The sequence below is a fragment of the Nipponia nippon genome, unplaced genomic scaffold (genome assembly GCF_047370975.1).
Source record: "Nipponia nippon isolate SJK-2023a ecotype South Korea unplaced genomic scaffold, ASM4737097v1 scaffold_32, whole genome shotgun sequence".
NCBI classification, from domain to species: domain Eukaryota; kingdom Metazoa; phylum Chordata; class Aves; order Pelecaniformes; family Threskiornithidae; genus Nipponia; species Nipponia nippon.
In genome coordinates, this window is record NW_028262350.1 from 2,611,680 (window position 1) to 2,632,652 (window position 20,973).

A 20,973-nucleotide genomic window follows, 5' to 3' on the forward strand; every position below is an offset into this window, starting at 1 on the left:
GCCCCTCCTCGGAGAGGTAAATAATCTGTGGCCGAGAATTCCTCTGCAAATCTGGAAAGACGGGCTCCGGCTCTGCCTGACCTGTCGCAAGGCTTCAGGTAAATCATATTGCTTTTCCCTTTTCTGTTTGGATTATTAGACCTTGGAGGAGGGAATGCTGTCTGATCACACCTTCGGCGCTATCGGGGTCAGTAGGGTCCTGATGGTGCTCAGAGCCTCTGCGTGTTCCACCGTCATAATTAATAGTAATTGTAATAGGGACAAAGATGAGAATGATGGTAATGACAGTGGGAAGCAGTCAAATGCGATGCAGTGGTGTACACAAAACTTCACCCAAATGTATTTTTTGCCTCTCCCACACATAATGCCGCTAACTGGATCGTTCTGGAGTTTTGCTGCCTTTGCGGTGGGTTTATAAGGGATGTAAACTTTTTCCCTTCCTCTCCACCAAAGATTGATTTTATTATCTAGCGACAAAAGGCTGGTGTTCATGGGCTGCTGGGCACAAGGGGTCAATCTCTTGATATTCCTCTACACCGTAGATGGGGAAAGCTCAGTTGCAATCAGTCAGCACCGTGGTGCATGTTTTCCCACGCTATATAATGCTTCTGAACTCTCTTTTCCCAGCGTCGGACAAGGAAAAATCCCACCAAGGTCTGCAAAGGCTTCTCGTACCCTGCAGGACTGAAAGCTGGCAGCCTGGGCTGCGACCTGCAAAGGCAAAGTCTCTGTTTAAAGAAGGAGCTTCAGCTGTCTCTGCAGCGTGGCGTTCCCGAGGGAGAGAAAGCGGGACCTTTGCCCGGCTCTTCATTAACCACACCTACCAAAACCCCCAGGCTTCTCGTCTCTTTTCTGCCCTGCTCATATCCTCACAAAAAGCGTTTCATCGAGGTGTCTTTTCTTAAGAAACAGCTCTGGTCAGTGAGGATATTTGTGAAAGAAAAAGAAACAATATCGGCTTTGGGAATAGATTATTGAATCAGCGCTTGTAGTTTGTTGGACGGGTTACTTGGTGCTCGCTGCGTGATGGGCTGAACGCCGCGTTTCTGATGTACGAGCACCCACGGAAAGCTTCAGGGAGTGACGAAAGCCGAGGGCCAAACGCGGGCGCTCCCAGCGCCCTTCGGCAGGAGCCTCCTGGCCGTGGGCAAGTCACCTCCTCCCCTCGTGGCCCGGTCGCCCCTGCGGCCGACCGTTCCCCGCTGCCCAGCACTTTCGGGCTCTTTGTCTGAAACAGCATTGTAGGAGTGCAAGTTATTCTTCATTAAACAATGTCATTAAGGACTTTGAAAGGAAACAATGATGTCATTAACAACTTTGAAAGGAAATAGTGCCATTAATGACTTATAAAGGGAAAAAGTAGCGATTGAAATGTCTCCTATGCCTGTCTTTTTTTTTCCCTCTAGCAGCTTAAATCAAACGAGGCAGTGGATCATATTTGTCTTCATGGCTTTGATGCATTCAAAACAGTAAAATTGATTAATATAGTAGGTCATTGTACAGGAAGATGACAAATTTGCTTTTGGTACTAAATTACTCTTTTATGAGTGGAAATATTTTGAAGGGATTGTTCGAATCGCTGTCTCTTTTCGCCCTAAAAGCCGAAACTCCCACGCTTTCGTGCCATACCCGTATTTACGACCCTTTCCAGCCCACGCACCTCGCTGTCCTCTCCCACTGGGGTGACGAGGATCCCTGCGGGTCAGGTATTTAAAGTGCTTCAGCTGTTTATTCACTTCTTCCTGCAAAAGAGAGAAGGTGCTACGGACCATATCGTTGAGGAACATCTCTAGAACAAGTCCAGTTTAACAAACCCAGTGGGATAATCATAAAATCGCATAAACATTGCTTTGGAAGGAACTTCAAGAGACCAATTAGGCTAATTCCCTACGGGGAGGCAGAACCAAGGACTTATTAGTGTCATGTTATTTTTTTTATTATTATTATTTACATTAGGCAGTGAAAGTACAAAACAATTACCAGGGAAATAAGTGATGTGGTCTGTGTCCAGAAACCAAGATTATTTTTAAGGAGCCTGTACTTAGGCTTTCAAGTTCGTTCGCAGGAGCCTAAGCAGATGCCCTGCCTTTAAAACCAAAACCAGCTTTGGAGCTGCTCCCATCTCTCGGTGTGCCCAAAGCTCTGCTGAGGCGCGCGGAGCAGGACCAAGGCTTTGGAGAGCATCTAAACTCTGCTTTGGCACGGCAGGGTGTTAGCTACTTCAGAGATTCAGGCCCTGACTCTTCAGCCTGGGTCCCGGTGTGAAAGGGGGGATTAATAATCACAAACAGATCTTTTTTTTAATGGCAGTTAGGCACCTGTTTCCCTTTGTGCCTTGGGACTTTTTCCTCACATTCCTGCGTTTTCAGCGCCTTGAAAAAATACTTGGCAGTAATTGAAGCTTTGCCTATACCCACCAGTTGCTCTCATTTAATGGGTTTACAAACCAGTTTAATTAAACGCTCTGTTCTGACGTCCTTGTCTTGGTTTAGAGCATTGCATCAGCTTAGCTTGCAATTGTATGTTCAGTTCTTGGCTACGCTATCGGAAACTGCCTTTAAGACAGGAAACCTGAGGTAAAAGCCTGAAGGTAACAGCTCTGCAGCGACTGCACAAAACCAAGCCGTCGTTCCAGGCTGAAGCTATCTTCCCAGGGCTGAAAATATCCCGAGCTGGGCAGGCCCCGTGGCGTGGCAAGGCGTGGGGCAGCCGGTGGGTCAAGGCCACCGTCCCTCGCCGCCCTGCTGCCACGCTGCCAATGGCACAGGGTGCTAAACCTGCACAAGTCAGGCTTTCTCCTCCCTTCCTCCCAAATCACCTATATATACACTTTTATACAGCTGTATATAATGACTTCTCAAGCTGGTTTCCAGTATGCAAAAGAATCCATTACAGGGCTCTGCAGAAAAAGTCACGCACGGAGCTGCACAAGCTCTGCCGCTGCTGCACGCCTTTCACCGCAGAGCACCCCGGGGCTGGGTGCGGGGTGTCAGCTCTCACCCAAATTCCCCCCCGGTCCCTAAGATTTCTGCAAAAAAATCTTTACCGCCAGCCGGGGGGTGTGCTGGGTGCTGCAGGCCCGGGGGGGCTGCCGGGACCCCCGGTGCGGGGGCCGGGGCTTGGCGGCGGAGCTGCCCCAGTATCCAGTGCCCGGCTCTGGGGAGCCAGCCTGGACCGTGCCCGGGTCTGCGGGGCTGGGAACCACCAGGGCTGCGAAAGCCCCGTGAATATTGACAGGAAACGATCGGTGGCTTTTTTGGTTGCGAGCTGCAGCGCTGAGGTTCAGGCAACGACATCCTGCTGCGCTGCGCTCCCGGGGGCCCGGGAGGAAGCGGGGGCTGCAGGGGGGGCCGAGCGCAGCCCCGGGCCAGGACTGGGTGGCCCTGAGCACAGGCGGCCCTGTGCCACCCCTCGCCCACCCTACAGACGGCAGAGGCGATGGACCTCCCTGGAGCATGTCTGCCTCTCCATCCCTCCCTTCATCCATCCCTCTGTCCGCAGTTACCCATCATCTCCCCGTTGAGAGCAGCCCTGCGGAGAAGGACTTGGGGGTACCGGTGGATGAGAAGCTGACCACGAGCCGGCAATGTGCGCTGGCAGCCCAGAAAGCCAACGTCTCCTGGGCTGCATCCCCCGCAGCGTGGGCAGCGGGGCGAGGGAGGGGATTCTGCGCCTCTGCCCCGCTCCGGTGAGACCCCCCTGGAGCCCCGCGTCCAGCCTGGGGGTCCTCAGCACGGGAAGGACATGGGGCTGTTGGAGCGGGGCCAGGGGAGGCCACCGAAATGCTCCGAGGGTGGCACAGCTCTGCTGTGGGGACAGGCGGAGAGCTGGGGGGGTTCAGCCCGGAGAGGAGGAGGCTGCGGGGAGACCTCACTGCGGCCTTGCAGTGCTTAAAGGGGGCTTGTAAGAAAGATGGGGACAGACTTTTTAGTAGGACCTGCAGCAATAGAACAAGGGGGAATGGTTTTACACTAAAAGAGGGGAGATTCAGACTGGATAGAAGGAAGGAATTTTTTCCGATGAGGCTGGTGAGACACTGGCAGGGGTTGCCCAGAGAGGTGGTCGATGCCCCATCCCTGGAACCATTCAAGGCCAGGCTGGACGGGGCTCTGAGCACCCTGATCCAGGTGAAGCTGTCCCAGCTCGTGGCAGGGGGGTTGGACTAGGTGACCTTTAATGGTCCCTTCCAACTATTGATTCTATCATCTCTCCATACTCAAAACTAGAAAACCTACGATGCCCTTAGAGCCCCCCCGAGAGCCCTGTGGGGCCGGTGGGGCTGGGGCCGGTGGGTGCCCGGCGTGGGAGGGGGTGGCTGCAGGCCCGTGGGGGCTGAGGCAGCTGCAGGCTGCGCTTCACATGTTCATCAAGCAGTGAGCAGCTCTGGTTCTTAGTAAGAGCTGCGAGGACGGAAAAGCAAACATAATCAAACCTTCAGCCCTTCGTCACTGCGCTTGGGAGATTTGCATGGACCGTTCTGAGATGCCTGTTTACTATAAATGTCCTAATTATTTGTCAGAGGAAGCAACTGTTTCCTTTACCGATAATTTCGGTCATTTATCATGGACTCTGCCAATCTGCCTTGCTGTTAGGATCGTCCTTTTAATCATGTGTCTGTTTAGTGACTGACGGAACGGGTCAGATCTTGCACACCCTATTACTCATCAGAAATTCTGAGGCTGTAGCCTGTTACTTAGTCACTGGTGAGTCACAGCTTGTCCCTTGGAAAAGAAAAGGTGGCCAAATTCTGACATGCTTGAGGCTTACCCCCAAAATAGCGTGTAAAGTCACCAGCGCCACCTCTGTGCGACGCTTCCCGAGGAGAGCTACGGGATCAAAATTAGGCTGACGGTTTCAGCATCATTCATGAGTAATATTTGGAATAAATCCGTTTAGCCATGATTCATACCTCTCTATCTTGATGCTCAAATATTCTCGCACTCAACTTGAGAGACCCAGCAACGGGAATAATTTCTAAAAGTGTCGAAAATCGGTGCATAAAGCTTTCCGAGGGCAAGGCCGTCCCAGGGCGCTTCGGAGCAAGATGGATGGTGTTGTGCTGGCTGGAACATGCTGGGGAATTTCACAGGTGCAAAACCTATTCAGGTGCACTAAGTCCAGCTTTAATTAAGGCTTAGACTAATTTCATTCAATCTGGTTATTTGCTAGATTAAAATAATCTATCATAGGCACAGTATAAAGTAGTAATGGGGCTCCACGAGAGGTTTGCACAAACGCAGCGGTATATTTAGAGTAATTTCCTAATATAGACAAACCCACTCTGTTCTCTTTCTTTCTTTCGCTCTGTTTTGGCTCGTTGACAGTGGGATTACAAAAATAGTGAGAAGACCTGAAATTGAAAATGAGCCTCGGTTTACAGAACTGTGTCGCTTCGGGAGGCAGAAAGGGCTGGGCCGACGCGATTTTCTAAGCGTCAGCTCTGACGTGGCAGGGTTTAGTGGTTTTTCCCTACAGGTCCCTTTCTGTGGGGGAATTGTTATATCGGGGTGGGCACATTTTTCCCCTGCATGGCTTTACCCGCATCTCCAGCTGCGTTTCCAGGTGCCGGCCCTGAATTTTGCTGCCTACTTCAGTCAAATAACCTCCCAAGGAGCTGTGCAAAGGCAGGCTGCTTGCTGTGCGCCCTGGCATGCGGCAGAGAGGGGCACAGCTCTGCACGGAGCCTGCCGCCAAAGGGGATTTTCCCTCCGCCGCTGCTCTCTCCGGTGCGAGGAGTTTCCATTCCTGCCGGGCAAACGGGCAGCTTTGCGGCTGCAGCCCGGGGAGGAAGGAGCCCCCCGGGGCTCTGCACCAGCCCCGCCGGGTCCCAGGGGCCCGAGGCTCGGGGCCGGGGGTGCTGAGCCGATGCCCGGGGGTCGGGGGGGGTGCAGGCAGCGGCACCGGGCCGGGCCCGGCCCCGGGAGCCGCCGGTCGCTCGTGGGAAAGCAGCCGGGGACCTCTGCTGGGCAAAGCCTAAAAATGCCCTTTTTTTCCCCCAAACGCGCGCCCTGCGGCCAGGCCGGCGGTGGGAGGCCGGCGGTGGGAGACCTCCGGAGGGCGCCAGCATTTCGCCTTTCCCCGCCGGGTCCCCCCCCGCCACCCCGGCTGCCCCGGGGGGGCTGAGCCCCCCAGACCCGCGTCCCCCGGCAGGGGCAGCGGGCAGGGACAGGGACTAGCCCCGGGCAAGCCCTGAGCGGAGAGGGCGAGGAGGTGGGGGCTCATCACTGGGGTCCCCTGGGTCGACTTTTTCGGGAATGTGAAACCTTTCAGAAATGGGAATGACCTCAAGAGACTGAGCTATTCCTCGGCTGATCCTCCCGCCAACCCATCCATCCATCCCTCCCTCCCTCCCTCCTCTGCCCGGGTCCCGTCGGTCCCCTCCAGCCCCCGCTCCCCATCCCGGTCCCTCTCCAGCCCGGCGGCCGAAGCTGAGCGGAGCCTTCCCCCGGGAGCGTCCGGGTTTAGCAAGGGAAAACCGCGCTGGGACCTTGCTCTTCATCGGGAAGAGGCTTGGGGCTGGGGCTCCCTGGGGTGCGAGTCCTCCCAGCCCCGATCCCCCGGGAAGGGGGGTGCAGGGGGTGCCGGGGCTCCGGGGCGGGCACGGCCGCGTCCCCCGGGGCTCTCGGCTCCCGGAGCCCGGCAGCGGCGTGGAAGCAAACCGGCGGCAGCGCAACCTCCCCCCGCAAAGCAGACACGGCCCCGCCGGCAGCCGGGGCAGCCGCGGGCACAGACCCCCCCGGGAAGGGGCAGCCCACAGCCTCCTCTGAGTTATTTTATTTTTTTTTTTAAAGCGCATGGCCGGAGGCAAAGAGGAAAGCTGCCGGCGAGGCTGAGCTCGGGAGCCGGTGCCGGGAGGTGCGGGCGTGGGAAGGGCTGGGGAAGGGAAGGGGCAGCGGAGGGTGGCAGAGGGGCGCGGGGATGGAGGGATGGAGCCGGGGGACGGCGACCGCCGCTGTCACCGCTTCTTCGTGCCCAGCTCCGGCAGCGGAGGGGGCAGCGGCACCCAGAGCCCGCGGCCGGCACCCTCCCGCCCGGGCTATTTCGAGCAACCGGGGGGGCGGGGGGTGTTTTTATGGGTCCCTCCTGCCAAGCACCAAAGGGAAAATTCAGTGGCGGGAGGGGGAAGAGCCGGGGCAGAGCCGGCTCCTGGGACCCCCCGGCCGCAGCAGCACCCCCGGCCGCCGGGCACCCCAAGCCGAAGCCGGGGACCCCCCCGCCTCGCCCCCCGACCCGCCGCGGTACCCCCGGCCCGGCCGCTGCATCCCGCGCAGCTCGGCAGCGATCGCCGCGCACCCCGGCCGGGCGGAGCCGGTCCCGCCGCTGCCCCGGTGCCCCCCCGCCCCGGTGCCCGTGTCCCCCCCGTCCCAGTGCCTGTGTCCCCCCGTCCCAGTGCCCAGTCCCCCCCCCCCCGCCCCGGTGCCCGGTGTCCCCCCGCCCCGGTGTCCCCCCATCCCGGTGCCCCCCCGCCCCGGTGCCCATTCCCTCGGGGTCCTGGATTTTTAGCTGATAACTTGCGAGTGGCCCCGAAGCCCCAAAGGCCCCTCTTTGTCTCATCTCTATTTGGGGACGAGAGACCCCCCGCCGCGCCCGAGCTCTCCGTCCCAGCCCCCGGAGCGGGCCATTCCTGCCAGGAGATCCCTAGAAAGTGGAGCTGAAATGTCCATTTTGCAGTGAAACGCAAATATTTTCTATTTTATGGTTTCCCAGCTCGATGCCTTCCCTTTAGGTCTCAGCGTCTCCCAAACCGAGAACCGTTTGGCAGCTGGGAGGTGCCACGGTGTTAAAAAATAATAATGAAATCAAATAAAGACGAACCGATGCAGCCTCCTGCCCTGCGCCCGGGCCAATGCGCGGGAAGCACTCGAGACCGGTTCTCAACCCTTCAAGAACGGTTTTCATCCCAAAATCCAGGGTTTAACCCAGCTCAGTTGCAGGTAGAGCAGCTCCTGCCCGGGTCATGCTGGGCAAGGAGACCCCACAGCTCTGTCTGTGTGTCTGTGTGTCCATGTGTCCACAGACCTGTTCACGCCATGCACCGGGACGTGCGGGGACACCAAGTCACTTTGGTCCAGGGCTCCTTGTGCCCCAGGAGCGTTTGACGGGACTCTGCACTGCTGTATCCCAGGTTTTGGGCAAATCTCTCCCCTAAGCCAAGATTTAAATCAAAACTCAGGCTACGTAAGCACAGAGCGTATCCCCCAGATCTGCTCGCTCTTGCCTTTAGGTGCCTGGGCACCGCGATTAGAAATGGCAAGAGCTTTTTCTCTTTGGACCCGCGGAGCTCTGGCGTGTTTTCCCCTGCACCCAGCGCCGGGGAGGTGCTTGGGGTGCGCACGCAAATGGACGGTTTCTGTCGTGCCGCAGAACAAACGTCTCGGCCGGGTCGAGCCGAAACCCTGGCGAAGCCCTGGGGATCTGCGCGAGATTTTATTATTATTGTTGCTGTTGCCAGAAACTGGCAAACTTTACAATCCAGATGTTTTGAGAGTGTCAGAACAACTTGCTGCTGCCGCTGCTGCTGGTTTTTATGGTGAAATCCAAAGCAAACGCCGGGGTTTAGAATCTGAGAGCATCCAGCCTCGCAAAGAATGCAGGTTGCTCTTTGCTTTATACCTATCTAACCCAGATGCTCCGGGTATCTCCCACTGTTGACAGCCGTTTTCTTCAAAGGCTTGTCTTCAGCGATCCATCAATTAGGATAAAAAATGAGCTCTCCTTCTCCCGCATTTGTTTTGGGAAGAGGGAAATTATTTAAACAACTGTATCTCCATTAAACGAGGGAGGGAGGGTGGAGAGCGGATCCCCTTTCTTTCTGCAGCGGCGTGAGATGCTGCTGCACACGGCGCGCGCTTCCCGGGCCGCGTCCCATCGCTCGCCTCTCACAAATCGTCACCCGCTCGCCCACCACCCCGTACGGTAACGAAGCAGAGGAGCCGCGTTTCGGGGGCAGGAGGAGACGGCTTTCCCCTGCCTTCCCTCGCTTAGTGGGTGAGAAGACAAGGGGTGAATATTACCGCTGATATCCACTCTAACCTTTTTTATTTCATTCATCCCTGCTGATTCCATTTTTAAAGGCCTTGCTTCCTCTCCCTGTGCGAGCCCCAGACCTCGGCACAAAACCAGGGTACGGCTTCCCCCGGCAGCGGCCGGCGGCCATCCCGGTGCTGGCAGGGAGGGCAGAGCTGGGGCGCGAGCGGGCCTTTCCCCGGGGCCTCTCCGCGTGCCCCCCAAAGCAGGCTGCCATTTCCACCTGGAGCAAACTCGGTCACTTCTCGAAATCGAGCAATACTTACTGAATGTCACCCCGGCAGCCGGGGAACTCAGCGGAGCGAGGGTCAGCCTCTCTCCTTTTATTGGCGCCAATTAGGCATGTGTTGGTATAAAAAGGGCTCCGAGCTGCCAGCCTTCCCCACCCAGAGGGGGCTGCGATCCTTTAGGACGCGTTCCTTTAAACAGCCCCTTTGCCTTTTTTATTTACAATAAACACATTTTTGTTAATGAAACCCTCGCCCACTTTGCAACCTCCCCCTCCCCTCCCCAAAGCCCATAAAGCTCCGACTTTGCATATCTGAGCCCTGTTCTGTTGGGCTGGGTCCTTCGGGGGTCCCAGGGTCAGGCTGGGGGCAGCAGGGTCATTGTATAGCCATCATGGGTCAATAAGCAACTGGTCAGGCTCTCAATCCCCATCAGGCCTTGAAGAGGACTGGGAAATGGGAGAATCCATTCATAATAATAATAAACTTGTCAATCAATAACAGGCAGGAGAAATACTTTGTAAAAGGTAAAAAAAAAACCCAAAAAACAGCAACAAAAAAAGTTTTTTCCTTTTAAAGTTTGACAACATGAAACTTTACACGGTTTAAAAATGCTCCGAGGGTATTTGTCTGTTGCGGAGGAATTTTAAATCATAATTGCTTTAAATACAACACGTAAAAGTTAAGGAATAAGTGTTGTAGGTACGACTGCAATTCAAATAAGAATCGAGAAATGTTTCCCAAAGAATATAAAATGCTCTTTGAGGGAAAAGGCAATATCCAAGACCGTTCTCTGTCTTATAAAAAGACTGAAAGATTGCGGCTTTCTTGCTTCGCCTTTTATTTCTACTGATACCAGCACTTATTGAATGGCAAGGAAGAGTTTTGGTTTAAGCTTATCTTAGCAACAAAACTATTTTCCAGCATTCTTTTCATTCTAAACTGAACTAGCAAACAAAATCCTGCGTTAGTAGTAAATCAATGGGTTAGACATAATAAGAGACTGGTTTAGCTGGGCTAGATTTAAAGAGGGAAAAAAAAACCCAGGAATTAAGATTTCTTCAGATGAAATTTGTTAAAGAGAAAACGTTCTGGGCTTATCATTTACTAATCTGCAAATTTTTTTATTAGCAGTTTTTCCCCGTATGACAGGAGTAAGAGCCTGGATTAAGCGAGAAGAGGGAAAACATCAAATGACAACGTAATATGGGAAACATCAAAAGGCGACAGAAGAACAATGCAAATTCTCTGCTGGCTTTAAGATTGAGGCATGAAATCTTCCATCTACAAACTCGTTTTTCCTCTTTCTTAGAAGTCTGTTGGGTTTTGGGGGTTGGTTGTTGGTTTTTTTTTTTTGTTTTAAAGGCATACACTTCTCTCGATTGCCACAAAAATACTCTTAAAGAACCAGGGAAAAAACAGGCTCCTTGAGGACAGCGGGAAAACGGAGCTTCTCCCCTTCCAGCCTCCCATCGCATCCCTCAAAGTTGCCGGCTTTACCCGGACCCTCCTCCAAGCCTCTTCGCAAGGATTTCTCCAGGAGAAGAAACCCTCTTGGAAGTATTTAGCTGTATTTGCTTAGGAAAACAAACAAACATTTATTTTTTTTCCAATCGGCAGTGTTTATTACTGTATAATTTCCTTCAGCTGCTCTCTAGAAAATGTGGTTTCTTTGTTAGAGGATGGTGAAAGGCTGTCAATAAAGAAAGCTAGAAATAAAGCAGAAAGTTTGAAGGAGCGGCCTTGGGATGTTTGCAGTCAGTGGAAGGATGGGCGCGTTTTTAATTCCCCGGACTGGGACCCTCCTCCCACGCCAGCAAAACCACGCAGAGGAGCTCCAGAGCAAGCACAGCTCAGCTGATTAAAAAATAACGACTCCTTTCTCCATCCCTTCAGGATCTGCTCCCCGGCCCCGGCCCGCCTTTGCCTTAAATCGCTCGGTTTTACTCCAAGCAAGGCTCGAAACGTTTTAAACCTGGGCTGAGCGGCACCATTTGGTCTGACGCAATCTATTGCTCTTCCTAGGCCTCTCCCGCGGTTTAAACCCTGCAGTTCTCACCAGATTGCACATTTTCGATTTTTTTTTTTTTTTTTTTCATTTTATGGGGGTTTTGGGTTTTGTTTTTCTCCCCAAAACCCCGTGTTGTTTTGCAGGGAGGAAAAGGGAACGAGAGCAGCAGCAGGGATGGCCCCAGCCTGCAGCCCCGCAAGCCCAGCCTGTTTGCAAACTAACCCCACTTTTCTGCCTTTGTATTTTGAAACAAAAGAGAGGGGAGGGCGATTTGCATCTTTATAAATTGTCACTAAATACTGCTTTTGTTTGCACCGGGATAGTACCTAAAGAAAAAAAAAAAATCCAAAAAGAACCAAACATCTACTAATAACGGCCCCCAGACCCACCGCAAAGCGTCCCACCGGTGCCGGCAGATGCACGGCCCCGCACAGCTACAGCCTCCGCCGGTCCCCTCGGCCACCGCGTCTCCGGAAACCTCTTATGAATGCGAAAATTAATAAACAGATCCATTCAAATATTCTTTTAGGAATCGTAGGATTTATACAAATATTCTTAATTAGTGATGCAATGTGCTGGAAGTTTAGATTGAGAGTAGACAGGCATTTTTCAGTGGTTTCGTTGAATATTATTCACAAACCGGTTATGAAGAAGAAAGGAGAGAAATCCTGAAAAATAAGAGAGAAATCCTGACAAATAATGGAGAAGTTCTAAAGAATAAGAGGGAAATCTTGAAAAATAAGAGGGAAATCCTGGAAAATAAGAGGGAAAACCTGAAAAATAAGAGGGAAAACCTGAAAAATAAGAGGGAAATACTGAAAGGTAAGAGGGAAATCCTGGAAAATAAGAGAGAAATCCTGGAAAATAAGCCTCTCCCATGTGAAGGAGAGGGAATATCTCTGTCCCTGAGTGCCTCTAAGAGCATTTTACCAAGCCCTGGCTGCTGCCAGCCCAAAGCGGGGTCCTGGAGCAGGGAGAGCCGTTACGAAGCCACCCCAAAGCGAAAGAGGCATTTTTTCCCTCTGGGCTGGCCCCGGCCCGTCCGTCCGTCTGTCCTGCAGGCCGGGCCGGTGGGGTTTGGGTCTGCTTCTCCAGCTCCCTCCTGTAGCCCGTAAAACGTACCAGAGATGTTTAAAAAGCCAGTGCACCAAGTGATTTGTAGAAATATTTTCATCCCGGACAGCTTAAGCGCCTGCCGGGAGGAATCAGAATGTGAGGGGTTTTAACCAGTGCCTGCTGCTGGGCTGCTCCCAGCTCCCCCAGATGCGGTGGGCTGCCCGCAGGCCTTCTACAAACCCAAATTTAAAAACAAAAAAATCAGAATATTCCTCGTATCTGAGCCAAAGGGCTTCTCCATCCCTCCCCGAGGGCCCGAGTCTCCCGGGGGAGCGCTAGGCCCACCCTGCCCCAGCGAGCAGCGGGAAAAGGGGAATTGCAGCCTCTCCACGCGGGTTTCCAGGTTTACTGAGGGGTGGCTGCTCCGCACAGGGCATGGCCAGGCTGCCCCTTGCTTCAGGGATCTCTGCTTGGAGGGATCTTGGCATCATTTTGGCCACCTCCTTTGCTGGGATTTGTTTCTCGCAAGAAAAGAAAGTCAATAAAACAGTTCCTTGCAATGGAAATAATTCAGTTGGGCCAATATTAATTTCTAATCGCTTTTTTCATGGTAAATCTGATGGATCCTCCCGAATACCGGCTGCTCTGTGAATTCCTCCCTGCCCGCGCCCCGGCTCCCACCGACGGCATCGCTCCCCTTTTCCCGCTGGCACCTGCTTTTTCGCAGGGATCCCTGCTCTCTGCGAGGGACATTGAACTTGGGAGAGCCACGAGGGAGGTTGGAGCTGTCGGAGCAAAACCAACCCCCCCGCGCCGAGAGACCTCGCGTACGCCCAGCACAACCCACGCAGAGGAGCCCCAGCCCCTAAAGCTTCTTCCCAAGCGGCTCAAGCCAAACCTATTTGGGGTTTTCAGGCCTTTTTAAAATTTTTATTTTCCTCCCCCGTGCTTTCGTGCCCTTGCTCCAGGTCAAATGGAAAATGAGGCATGGGGAAACCAACGTGGAAAGCCCACGGGAAGCCCCAGCCGGAGCCGCGGGAGCCGCGGGAGAAGTTTGCAGAGCCCAGCGCCCCGGCAGGGAGGGGACCCCCCCCGGCCGCCCGGAGCCCGCGGACACGCGTGGGTGTCCCCCCGCACCCGTGGGCGCCTCGCCGTCTGCGTGTGGCAAAGACGCAGCTTACCTAAACCCGAGCCTAACCCGGGGAGGTGCGGGGGGGCAGTTTGGCAGAGGTCGCTAACCGAGGAGCCCCCCCCTTTATTTCACTCCCAGCTGCCCTCAGCCCTGCCTGCGCCGCCCCAGCGAGGGGACAGGGCCGGAGGGGGGGTCCTGTGCCCCCGGGAGCCCCTGGGGACGGGGGTGACCCCCGACCCGCCTGCGGCAGCAGCCAGCCCTAGCAGGGCCAGAGAAGCCCCCGGGGCTGCCCCCCGGGTGAAGCTTGCCCGCGGGTTACGGCCCTCTCCTCCCGGCGGGGCTGGACCCCCTCCGCCCTCGGGAGCAGAGGGCTGAGATGCAACTCTGCAAATCTACAAACATAGAGATATACAAATACACACATATACACGTGTACAAATATAGAGATACACAAATCTACAAACATAGAGATATACAAATACACACATACACAAATATACAGGTGTACAAATACACAAATATACACATATACAAATATATAGGTATACAAACACACAAATATACACATATACAAATATATAGGTATACAAATACACAAATATGCACATATACAAATACACAAATATACGCCTATACATATACACAAATATACAAATACCCAAACCCACAAATACACAGATATACAAAGACACAAATACACAGACATACAAAGACACAGATACAGGAACAACCAAGATACACGCTGCCAGGTCCCCGGCTGTGCCCATCCTCCGGGGCAGCAGCCCGTTCCCCGGCCCCTTCCACGTCAGGCCTGCAGCCGCCCTGACAGCGAACGGCACGAGGTGTAAAAGCCACCGCACCCCTAACGGCGCCCAGCTCGTCCGTACGTCTGTAAATCGGGGGGAAGGTGCTACAGGAGGGGACACGATGCAGCGGGGGGCAGCAAGGACGCCTATAGCAGAAGCCCAGGGCGCTTATGGTGCTGCTAAAACACTTTGCTTATGAACCACCACCCTGGCCGCGAGTCCCCAGCCCGCCGCTATCCATATGTGCATATATATGGGTTTGCAAAGTAGCTGTATGTCCCACGTCGAGCTGTCTGCGTCCGTATAGGGACGTCAACGCACACACGCACATATTCCATATGGAACTTTATCCATAACCAAAATATTGCCCATTTGTGTTCCTATTGACAGAGATTTCCTGGGAAATGACGTATCCATACATTCGCCTCTGCGTGGCTTCTGAGCCCTGTTTCCTCCCAGCCGGCGATCGGGGGGCTCCGGCTCCTCTCCGAAGCCCCGCAAACGATCGGGAACAGTTTATTGCGGTGCTCGAACTTGTGTTTTCTTTCCCAGAGCCCCCAGAAACCCCGCGGCTGCATCGCTCCCGTCGGACAGGGATCTTCTCTGCCAGCTCCTTCCCTCCACCCCACGCTCCCCTCCTCCAGTCTGGCACGGAGCAAAGCTCAGCCTATAGGTAAAATGGCTCTGGCTTTATGTGGAAAGAAAAATACCCAGGATCTCCCTTCGATTGGCGAAGGGAAGCTCCAGGCTGGCTACAAGCGGGACTTGTTGTGGTCCCTCGCAGCGAGCCACGCCGGCAGCCACCGCAGCGAGCTGCAGTATCCCCTTAACCGGCCACTTTCCGTCCATCGCGATGCAAACTCTTCCCCCTCCCCTCTGCCCAAACAAAGAGGAATTTGGTGTTTGTGTTGGCCGGCAGACCTTTACTCACAGGAAACTCTTGCCTGTGGAAAACGAGGGTGAAATGTGGTGGTTTAATGCCGCCAGCTCTGGAAAAAGGGGGATTTTCTTCCCGCAGCAGGGCCGGGCGCTGGCGGGGGGCGTGCGCCCATGGGTGCTGGGGAGGGGGCGAGCCCTGGCAGGGGTCCCTCCCCCGGCAGAAGCGGGGTGGCACCGGGGGGCTCCCCTCTGCTCCGCCGGCAGAAGGTGAGCGCGGATCAGGTGATCCCCGCTCCCGAATTAAAGGCGATGGTGGAGTTATTTTAAATTTTTTTTTTTTACACGCGCACTCAGGAATGCGCTTCCTCCTCCTCCTCCTCCTCCTCCGGGATTGTTTCTAAATCGGGATCATTTGTGGTTGATTGTACATATCGTTTAACAAATTATTATTATCAAATTACTCCGATTTTGCCATTCGAACCACACAAAAAAAAAAAAAAAAAAAAAGCAGAGGAAGACGAAAAGCAACTTTTCATGTGGGAGGCAGAGGCGGCCGGCAAGGGAGCAGCCTGGGCCGGGGGGCCGCGGCTCCCTTCCCCCCGAAAGGCTCCCGAGGTAGCTGCCCCCCAGCGCAGCCCCCGGAGCAGCGCCTTCGGCTCCCCCGCTCCAGCCTCCGCTCCAGGAGCTTCAGGTTTATAAAGATATAGGGGGGACGGGACAATGGAGCCGCGGGCCGGCGAGGGACTCCGGGCTTTTTGTTTTTCCCCCTTTTTCCCCCTTGGAGAGAGGAATTTGCAGCCCTGCTTTGGGGAAAACCTCGCCTGTTCCTCAGGCAGGAGCGGGCTACCAAATGCCGAAGAAAGTTTGAAATAAAGTTGAGCAGCGCAAAGGCACGCAAAAGAATTTCTCCCTTTTTTTTTTTTCTTTTTTAAAGAAAGAGTTTGGAAGAAAAAGATGCGAAGTGAATAAAGAACGTGTGTGAGTAAAAAGGAATATAAATATCTTTGCATTGCTTTTATTTGCACAGCTTGCCGACGGTAGCGTTGATACCGCGCTCCAGCCCGCGCTCATTCCAGCTAATAAATACAGTAATTGGCAATTAATAAGCGCTCCAGTCCGGGCTGAGGGGTGAACTGGTGCGGAGTCAATCGCTTAGAGTAATATTTTTGACGCTTTATTAAATATAGACGTGCACCCCCCATCCCAGAGGAAGGCGGGCAGACTTGGGAAGGCGCAGCGACCTCCCTTAAAACAACCAGAGGTGGGGAAAAAAAAAAACCAACCAAAAAAGCTAAAACGCGGAAACAAAGCGGAGGCACCCGCGCTACCGCCACCTCGAAAATGTAAAATTTTTAATATTTATTTTTTTAAGGAAAAACAACAAAAAAAAGAGACCCCCCCCCCCCCCGCCGCCGCCGCCAACCCGCGGCTGCCTCCATTGTGTGCGGCCGGGGCGCGGAGCCGCGGGCACGCCCGGGCGCTGCGCGGAGCGGCGCGGAGCTGCGCGGAGCGGCCCGCCCAGGGGTTTATGAGGTTTTGCGCGGGGGTGTGCGTGTGAAATGTTGGGGGTTTCTGACATCAGAGGGCCGGAGTGCCCAATCAGCCGGCGGGCGGCGGGGAGGGCTCGGTGGGGTGTTCCCTAGAATATACCGGACGCGGCGGCGGGGCCGCGAGTGCGGAGCCCGGGGAAGGTGGGAGCCGCACGGAGCCCCGGGGCTCCCCCCGCCTCCCGCACCCCCCCCCCGCTCCCGTTTTTCCGCCCCCCCCGCCCCCCCGTCCGTAGCTTTGTTTGCTTAAGCATCTCAGTGGCTTTGCACAGCGAAGGGGGGGCTGCGCTTGTTGCTCCCCCCCCCCCCCCCCCCCCCGCCCCCCAAGAGATTTATTTTCGAAGTGGAAGGTGGGGTGCGCGGCCGCGGGGTGGGAGCTGCCCGGGGGGAGCCCGGAGGATGCAAGATGTTTGACTTCTTTATTTTTCTTTCTTTTTTTTGTGCTGGGGAGGGGGAAGACGAGGAGTCAAGCCCCGGTACAGGCGGAGGAACTGGGTGTTTGGAAGATGTTGCAAACCATTGACTGGAGCGTTTGAAAGGGAGATCGGCTGCTTTGGCTTTTTTTTTTTTGGCTTTTTTTTTTCCTCCCCTCCCCCCTCCCCCACCTCTCCGGAGGGGTAGGGATGTGTGTGATCAGGGAGTGGAAACAAATATGTCCTTATTTTCAATGCCCCCTTTGAAAGAGACAAAGTAAATGCTCCTTGCAAAATGTTCCTGACCTGCGAAGGGACCTTCGGAATTGTTCCAGCCACCATGGATTACAATGGGGAAGCCAGGCCGGGGGATTTTCATGCCGGCTATCAAGAAATCGAAGGGATAAACTTGGGATACTTACAGATCAATGGCACCCAGATGTTTGCTTTGGCCCAGGTCCTCAGCGACCTGTTTAAGGATATCCCCAGGACCACCATCAGCAAGAAGATGGAGACCTTAAAGATCAAGAGCCGCCGCTGCGATCTCAAGGAGCTCCGGACCCTCAAAGCCATCAACTCGGTGCCCACCCGCGCGGTGAAATGCTCCCTCATCTCCAAGGCGGACCTGGAGGCTCTCTGCACCTCCTGCAAGAGCCTCAGCCCCCGGAGGAGGAAGAGGAAAAGGAAGAGCAAGAGGAGGGAGCAGCTGCTGCTGCCGGGCCCGGGGGAGCTCTTTCCCTGCCCCCGGCCCCAGCTCCTGCCGCCCTGCAGAGCCGGCGGCTGCTGCGCCCCGCCGGCCCCCGCCCGCCCCAAGCTGCCCCCCGCCTTCCCCAAGCCGCGCTCGGCGCCGGCCCCGCTGCTGCCGCAGCCCTTCCACAGGGCCTTCCCCGCCTTCCAGAAGCCCCCCCGGGGCCGGAGGGGCTGCGGGCTGGCGGGCCGGGGGGGGATTTTCGCCGGGGTGCTGGCCGGGTACCCCCGCGACCTGGCGCTGCTGCACCCCGCGGCCGCGCACCCCGCCGCGCAGGCGGCCGCGCTGGCCCAGGCGGGGCGGCGCAGGCGGGGGCCCTGCTGTGCCAAGGGGCTCTTCCCGGCGGAGAAGGGGCCCTCGGTCGCCAGGAAAGGCCGCTCCTCCGTCTTCCCCGGTTCCAAGCGGCAGGGCACCTCCGCCGGCTACTCCAGCGACTCGGACTCCAGCCTGGACTTCGGCGGGTCCAGCCCCGCCACCTCCAGCGACTCGTCGGAGGAGGAGGAAGAGGAGGAGGAGGAGGAGGAGGAGGAGGAAGGGGACACCTCGTGCAGCAGCGAGGAAGGCAGCTCCTCGGAGTCGGAGAGCAGCTCGCTGTGCAGCGGGGACTCGGTGCAGAGCACCCGGTACAGGCAGGCGGCTCTGCCCCGCTTCCAGCCGCAGCCCCCCCGGGAGCCCCTCGGCGAGGAGCGCCCCGCCGAGCCCCCCCCGAGCCTGGGCAAAGCCCTGCGCCCCGACCCCAACCTCCTCTTCCTCTCCCAGCAGCTCTGGGCCAGGACTTTGCGAGCATCAACTTTGGAAAGTTTGAGCCCGGCTCCAGCCCCGGGCTCGGGGGCCCAGCCGCTGCCGGAGCTGTACGCAAAGCAGGAGGCCTCCCCTTCCTCCTCCTCCTCCTTCTCCTCCTCCTCCTCCCCCCCTCCCTCCCCGAGCAGCACCCCTGGGGGGGCTCCGCAACAAAAGGAGGGAGGCTTTGGGGACGCGGAGCCCTGCGCCAAAGGGAAGGATTTGCACAAAGATGCCTCGAACAATAGAGCCTCGTTAGGCCCCGCTGACCAGGCAGAGAGGCAAAGCGGAGCTTTAGCCGGGCGAGCGCCTGCCCCGGAGCCGGCCCCGGGCTCGGCCCCGCAGCCCCCGGCGCGGGAGCCGGCGGGGAGCCCCGAGCCCCCCGGGGAGGCGGGGGAGCCCCGGCGGGAGCACTTTGACCGGCTGATCCGGCAATCCAAGCTGTGGTGTTACGCCAAAGGGTTCAACCTGGACGGGAAAAGTTTACGCCACGGAGGGAGGACGGAGCCCTGCAAAGCTGCAGAGCTCAAATCCCCCGGCTCCAAAAGAGCAGAGAGCCCCAGCACCTTGTCAAACAAAGCTTTGAAAGGCAATGGCTCGGAAAGGAATGCCAAGCGCAGACGCCTTGCCAGAGGCGCTGAGGCAGAAAGGCAACAGAGCTCCTCTAAAGGGAGGCCACAAAAGACTCAAAGGAGGAATGCCAAAAAGGGAAACACTCATTGCAAACGCCTCGGCAGCGCCGGGCCAACCCCGCCTCGGAATTCCTTCAGCCTCATGGGCAACTTCCCCTGTATTCCCTCCCTGGTCGTGGGGGAAGATGGGGACCTGTGTCCTGCCTCCTCCCTGGGGGTCAAAAACTCCTGGGCCCTCTCCAAAACTCACCCGCTGTGGAGCTGGCACCTGGGGGGCAACGCCATCCCCGTGCCCCCCAGCCTCAAATTCCGGGGCTATGGCCTGGAGGATCTCTAAGGACAGCGACGGCCCGCAGGAAAGGTTTACATGCAACAGATGAGAGCTGCGGGGGCCCGGGGGGGGGCGGCCGGGCCGGGGGCCCCGGGGGCCGGGGGGGGGGAGCGGGTCCCGCCGAGCCCCGGGGCTCCCGGGCGGGGAGGGGGATGCCCGGAGGAGCCGGGGGGGTCTGGGGGTGCGGGAGCCTTTCGGGGGGCTGCGAGCGAGCGTGTGCACGGCTTCGGCTGGGGGGAGCCCGGGGGGGTCCCCGCTCCGGCCCGGAGGGGGGCGGGTTTTTGTTGTCCGTGGACGCGCCGGGGTCCGCTGTTGGCTTCGCGATTTTAAGGACGAAGCTAAAACACGGGCTCAAACCCACGGGGCGGGCGGACGGACGGACGGACGCCTTCCCCCCCCCCCCGCCCCGTTGCCAAACTCCCTGGGTTATTCCCAGCAAGGGGATTTGGGATGGAGCGGGCGGCGGGGAGCGGAGGGCAGAGGCTCCCGCCGCCGCGCAGGGCTCGCCCCGGCCCCGGCCCCGCTCCCGCCGCCCCTTCCCCCATCTACCAAAAACCCGAGGGAAGAATAGCTCCGATTTCTCCCTTTTCCTCCATAAATGCATTGGATTAAACTCATAATAATCACACGCAGAGAGAAATAATGATGTCATGCAGCATAAACGCTCCTTTTCGGTCCGAGTCAATCCCGGGGAAATTGGGAGCAGCTATTCCAAATAACTATATTAATAGCAATGTAATGTTTTCTGTCTACTTAAGAGACAGGAAGAAAACACCAACTTTAAAAAGACCAGGAAATTCTGTTTGCTAAAAGAAAACAGGAGGCTTTGAGGGGAAGTTATTTGAAACTGCTGCATGCGTATTAGAAAAGAAAAAAAAAAGGAAAAAGAAAAAAAAGAAAAAAGTGAGTTGTTTGCTGGATAATAACCCTAACTCCGATAGCCTAAAGGTAGCAGGCCTGTAAAAGCTTTACGGGCACAAGAAATAGGATCCAGGAGCATTAGCAATAGGGTACAGATGGACAATTTGATCTCTCCCGAGCTCCGGAGTGGAATGCGGGGAAGAATGCGGGGGGAATGTCTCTCTCCTCTGCAGAGGAAATCATATCCCAGTTTAACTTTTCTTGCAAACCAGTGGCTTTGTAACTGGCTCTTTTGACTATTTCTGATGTGATTTCCACCCCGCTTTGGCATCAAAGCCCGACGGGCTCTCTGAAGTCCGCTCTGTTTTGGAAACGTTGGGCAAATCAAAGCTGATGTGGGGTGGTTGGGTTTGGTTTTTTTTTTTTTTGGGGGGTGGTGGTGGTTCTTTTTCTCCCCCTTCTTTGCAATAGCAAATCTTCGCAGCCCACGGCTGGGGATCACGCAGTGCCCGCTCGGAGGTTT

General features: G+C 56.0%; 1 protein-coding gene across 1 annotated transcript; it reads left to right on the forward strand.

Moving 5' to 3' along the window:
- The first annotated feature begins 17,277 nt into the window (after window positions 1–17,277).
- On the forward strand, window positions 17,278–19,639 carry EPOP (elongin BC and polycomb repressive complex 2 associated protein). The gene has a single exon (XM_087770350.1). The coding sequence runs from the start codon at window positions 17,394–17,396 to the stop codon at window positions 19,593–19,595; it is 2,202 nt and encodes a 733-aa protein (XP_087626476.1). The 5' UTR covers window positions 17,278–17,393; the 3' UTR covers window positions 19,596–19,639.
- The last annotated feature ends 1,334 nt before the right edge of the window (window positions 19,640–20,973 follow it).